This window comes from Poecilia latipinna, unplaced genomic scaffold, assembly GCF_001443285.1.
Source record: "Poecilia latipinna isolate Pla-1442-1.1 unplaced genomic scaffold, P_latipinna-1.0 Scaffold1397, whole genome shotgun sequence".
Taxonomy (NCBI): Eukaryota; Metazoa; Chordata; class Actinopteri; order Cyprinodontiformes; family Poeciliidae; genus Poecilia; species Poecilia latipinna.
The window spans coordinates 91,451-96,351 of NW_015114013.1; the positions used below are offsets into that span (position 1 = coordinate 91,451).

The 4,901-nt window shown below is 55.6% G+C and overlaps 2 protein-coding genes across 4 annotated transcripts in view; one reads left to right on the forward strand and one right to left on the reverse strand.

Moving 5' to 3' along the window:
• Window positions 1-6: 6 nt before the first annotated feature.
• Window positions 7-4,901, reverse strand: part of nub1 (negative regulator of ubiquitin-like proteins 1) — a 21,278-nt gene continuing 16,383 nt past the window's right edge. For all 3 annotated transcript variants that reach the window (XM_015056643.1, XM_015056641.1, XM_015056642.1), the window contains 14 exons: window positions 4,625-4,746; window positions 3,609-3,776; window positions 3,244-3,308; window positions 3,108-3,172; window positions 2,433-2,591; window positions 2,276-2,364; window positions 1,627-1,733; window positions 1,375-1,561; window positions 1,195-1,302; window positions 911-1,063; window positions 696-842; window positions 556-618; window positions 244-439; window positions 7-167 (listed from right to left, as the gene is read on the reverse strand). In XM_015056643.1, the coding sequence (XP_014912129.1) occupies window positions 25-167; window positions 244-439; window positions 556-618; window positions 696-842; window positions 911-1,063; window positions 1,195-1,302; window positions 1,375-1,561; window positions 1,627-1,733; window positions 2,276-2,364; window positions 2,433-2,591; window positions 3,108-3,172; window positions 3,244-3,308; window positions 3,609-3,776; window positions 4,625-4,746 (1,772 nt within the window). In that variant the 3' untranslated portion in view covers window positions 7-24. The remainder of the gene's footprint in view (window positions 168-243; window positions 440-555; window positions 619-695; window positions 843-910; window positions 1,064-1,194; window positions 1,303-1,374; window positions 1,562-1,626; window positions 1,734-2,275; window positions 2,365-2,432; window positions 2,592-3,107; window positions 3,173-3,243; window positions 3,309-3,608; window positions 3,777-4,624; window positions 4,747-4,901) is intronic.
• LOC106962308 (luc7-like protein 3) overlaps window positions 4,739-4,901 on the forward strand; it is a 4,041-nt gene continuing 3,878 nt past the window's right edge. The window contains exon 1 of the mRNA XM_015056658.1: window positions 4,739-4,836. Coding sequence (XP_014912144.1) covers window positions 4,740-4,836 — 97 coding nt within the window. The 5' untranslated portion in view covers window position 4,739. The remainder of the gene's footprint in view (window positions 4,837-4,901) is intronic.

Consider the following 4,901-nt stretch of genomic DNA (forward strand, 5'->3'; position numbering starts at 1 on the left):
GTCCCGTTTGGGCCCCATGCGGACTCAGACGGAGCGGGCCGGGCCTCGGTCCAGATACGTCTTCAGGGTGGAAATCAGCTGGCTCTCGTCCTCCAGGGTCAGGTCCAGGTAGTCCTCCTCGTGGCGGGAAATATCCTCCAAGACCTCGGTGACCAGCTGGCTGTCCTCTGGAGACACAGGACAGGAGGACAATCAGGATGGGTCCACGGTGCCACCTGCTGGACCCCCAGAGCACCACCTTACCTGGGGAGGTGGACGAGGTGCCAGCCTCCTCAGAGGATGGAGAGGAGGACGAAGAGGACGTGGATGGCGGGGACAGCAGGTCTGGGGACAGGACACCCTGGTTGTCCAACAACAGCTGAGTTGCAGACTGGACGTCTCCTCCAGACAACCTGAGGGCCGCTTCAGCCGGGGCCCTCTGGAACCCCAGGTACAGCAGCTGGAGGACAGGGGACAGACGGGGGACAGACAGGTTAGGGGACAGCAGCTGGAGGACAGGGGACAGACGAGGGACATCTCTGACTGGAGGACATCAGTTGGACAGAGAGACAGTACCTGCTCCACCTTCTCTGGACAGACAGCGTCCTGTGGGGACGTCTGGGACGAGTCCAGCAGGATCTGGGAACAGACAGAAAGCGGTCAGGCGTTCGTCGGGTCCAGGTTCTGTCCCAAGGCCCGGCGGGTCGGGGACAGACCGCGGACGCCTTGTCCACGTCCCCCTGGGCGCGGTGCAGCGCTCTGGCCGCGTCCGTCCTGGAGAAGCCCAGCTCCACCAGCCGGGAGACGTCCTCCATCCTCGTCCTCCGCCGCTGGTGCTCCTTCTGCTGCTGGTCCTCACGCTCCTGGACCAAACAGGACCGGGTCAGAACCAGAGAGGACCGGTTCTACTGGTACCGTATCAGAACCCTACCTGGCGCCGGTTGCTGATGAGGACGGCGGCCGCCTGCAGGTCTCCTCCACAGGCCCGCAGGCCCAACCGGGCCTCCCGCTCAGAGAAGCCCAGAACCAGCAGCTGGTCCATCTTCTCCGAGTCCGGAACCAGACGGCCATACAGGTCCTCCACCTGAGACGAGACGGGCCGTCGGGTCAGAACCAGCACAGAGACTGGAACCACAGAGAGCTGCTGGGGCCTTTAGAGGACCAGGGAACCCATCTGGACCTTCAGCGGACCCACCTGGACCCATCCAAACCCACCTTGGCCAGCAGAACCCGGGCCTGGCGGTCGTTTCCCTCCAGGAAGGACAGCAGGCTCTGCAGCAGGTACAGACGCAGGAACAGGACTTCCTCTCGTCCCGTGTTGCCCTGGAAACAGACACTCGTTCAGCAGTGGCTCCCCCCAGTGGCGGCGGCCGGTGCGTGCGGCGGCTCCCGGACCTTGATCATCAGCAGGCGCTGCTGCTGCTCGCCGTAGCAGCGCAGGAAGCAGTCCTCGGCGCGCTGCAGCCGGCTGCGCCCGTCCTCCAGGCAGGACAGTGCCTCCAGGGCCCGGTAGCACCACACGATGTCCAGCTGCAGGACGGCGTAGTTGTCCACAGAGCCCAGCATCGCCGAGCCGCACCGACTGCAGGACGGCGAGGCGTGAACAGAGCTTTTATTGTGAAAGGTGCGGGGGGCGGGGCTTCCTACCTGAAGTGCTGGTCGGCCTGCAGCAGGTGGCAGAGGGCGGAGTCAAACTGCCTCCTCTTCATCAGAGAGCGGCCCTTCTCATGGAACCCCATGGCCAGGATCAGAGCCTGGAGACAGGGGCCGTTATGGACCGGGTCGGGCCAGAACCAGAACCGGGCTCAACACCAGAACCTGAGCAGGTAACGGGGCCAGGCAGGGAGCTGGTCCTAACTTGGACTGGACCATCTCAGCAGTAATTATTCTCGACTGATTCCAAAGAGCTGAACCAAAAAGCTGTTAGCTTAGCACAGCTAACATTTGGGATTAGTACTTTAGCATTAGCTTCTACCAACACCATATTGATATAGTACTTTAGCATTAGCTTTCAGTAATACTATGTTAATATTAGCATGTTTGTAGCTTTAGCAGGAGTAATGTTAGTGGATTAGCGTTAGCACAGCTAGCTCTTCAGTTAGCGGTGAGATTCCCAGTGAAACCAGTACAGAACCAGATCTTCATCCTGCTGTGGTTTTGGTATCAAACCTTCAGCCAGAATGCAGAGAACCTGTGAAGGGTTCTGACCGGTTCTGGTCCTGAAGTTCTGAACGGTTCTGAAGGGGTCTGACTGGTTCTGGTTCTGAGTGGTTCTGATGTCTGGACCGAGCCTCACCTTCTTCTCGTCTTGTGGGATCTTCAGCGGGTTTCCTTTCTGGTCAGCGATCTCCAGGAAGGGCGTGGTCTCTGGATCCTCGCTGCCGTCTGACACACACAACATCCATGAAGGTCAGGAGCCGGCCGACCTTTGACCCGGCCCGACCCGGACCCACCTCTCTCCGACAGGATCTGGAAGCCTTTCTGGGTGCGCTGCAGGCTCTGGCTCTGGCTCTTCTGCTCGTCCTCCTCCCTGCTGACCTGCTCGGCGTCGCTGACCTTCAGCACCATGACCTTGCTGTGGTTCTTCACGCCCTGCTCGTCCAGTCGCCGGTCTGCAGACAGAGGAGGCGGGTCAGAACCGGCCGCTCCTCTGACGGCTGCAGACCAGTTATTACAGACATTATTAATTATGATGCATGTTTTAGTCAAAAAGAAAATGAACTGGGTCGATCACACCTGGAATGTCAGGAAGAACTACGGATTTGGAAAGATGAGGATGTGGATAATTACTGGAAACTCTCATATGAGATCAGCACCAACCAAACAACAGATTGGACTGGTGGAGAAGTCTACAGACCGACCGAGTATAGATGAACCCGACCAGTGTGAGAGGGTTTCTGTGGTGAGAACATGAACCAGTTTAAACTGCAGGTGCATTGAGAACCATCAACATCAGCCCAAATAAACAGAAACAGAATCCGTTGATCTGTTTTTGTTACTTTTCCCAACATAACTGGTGCCTGACGTTGCCATGGTAACCAATAATCTTAACTCGGTCTGAAGCGTTATTCTCAGTAAATTAATATTTTGCAGAATGATTTCAGCATTACACAGGCGGCGGTACCGACCGGGCTGCAGGGTTCTGCCGTTCAGGATCAGCTTGATGTGCTTCAGGCTGAAATCCTCCGCGATCCTGCAGAAACACAAACAGCCTCAGAGTGGTGGGCGGGGCTATGACATCACCACCAGGTGAGGCGACTGTACCTGTCCACCAGCTGCTGCAGCGGAACGTCCAGCCGAGTCTCCAGGTGAGTCTTTGTCTTCGAACCCTGGAAGCAGAAGCAGAACCTCAGTCCAAACCACCAGCTCCACCTTGACTCCTCCCACCAGCTCCACCCTGACTCCTCCCACCAGCTCCACCCTGACTCCTCCCACCAGCTCCACCTTGACTCCTCCCACCAGCTCCACCCTGACTCCTCCCACCAGCTCCACCCTGCCTCCTCCCACCAGCTCCACCCTGACTCCTCCCACCTGACTCCTCCCACCAGCTCAACTCTGACTCCTCCCACCTGACTCCTCCCACCAGCTCCACTCTGACTCCTCCCACCAGGGGAAAATGCCCTCCTGACCTTCTTGGCCTCTCTGGGCAGCAGCAGCTCCAGCGTCGCCACGCTGGTCTCCCTGAAGGTCCGGTTGCCTTTCCCTCTGGCCACCGCCTGAGCCCGGATGGACTCCAGAGCGCCCCCTACCTCCTCCGCGGACAGGCCCAGGAGCGGGGCGTAGTGCTGCGCCAGCTCCTGGAGGACAGAACATCAGATCGAGACGCTGCTGTAAGCCACCAGGAGCCACATTTAATTCACCTGTTTCACTTAATCTACGGAAGACTTTCACTGCCAGAATCTGGAGATAAACTGAGGAGCAGAATCAGGTTTGAACAAAAAAAGCTGTCAAAACAAGGGGAAGCCTGTAAGATTGGAATAAAAAAATCTCTCTAAAATGAGAAGGATTTTTGTTAAACCGATATAAAACTCAACCTTGAGGAATTTCCTCATTAAAGCAAGATATAAGACGAGAAACTTTAACATTATAAGTTGAGTTTTAAATCGTCACCTTAAAATCGTGACTCAAGTTAAGTTTGAAAAAGAAAAATGACTTAGGCCATCATTTAGGAAGGGGAAGATTTTATTTTATAAAACAAGACTTTCTCGTTATATTAAAACAAAAAACTCATTAAAATGAGACTAATTTTAATGATCTTTGCTACTGAATTTATATCCAATCTCTGGCAGTTTGTTGTTTCTCCAGATCAAACTGTTCTCTGATCTGCAGCTGCTGTTAATCCTCCTCATCCTGTAAACCCTTCAGGTGTTTCCTCAGGCTGACCCAGCTCCGTGTTTCCCTGCTCGGCTCCTCCAGACTTTCTGCCTGCAGGTTTCAGGTGTTTCCTGCTACAGCCCAGATGATTTCAACTGGCAGCTGGTTGCTGAGCTGCAATCAGGTGAATAATCAGGCGTCTTAAAGCAGGGGAACCTCTAAAATACGCAGGGCAGTGAGTCTGGAGGACCAGGGTTGGGAAAACCGACCTATAGACTCTGTGGAGACATTCTCCTTCAGCCAATCAGAGCGCAGTCTCACTCCGACCCACCTGCAGGTGCACGGCGCTCGGTTGGTCGTCCTCCTGGGTGAACGGAGGATTCCACAGCTGAACTTTCTCCTGCTTCAGCAGGTTCTTCAGCTTGGCCTGGAGGTTCTGCTCCGCCATGCTGTCTGTAATGACCAAGGACAGGAAGTCAACCACAGGACAGGAAGTCAACCAGAGGACAGGAAGTCGACCAGAGGACAGGAAGTCGACCAGAGGACAGGAAACCACAGGATAGGAAGTAGACCAAAGGACAGGAAGTAGACCAAAGGGAAGGAAGTCG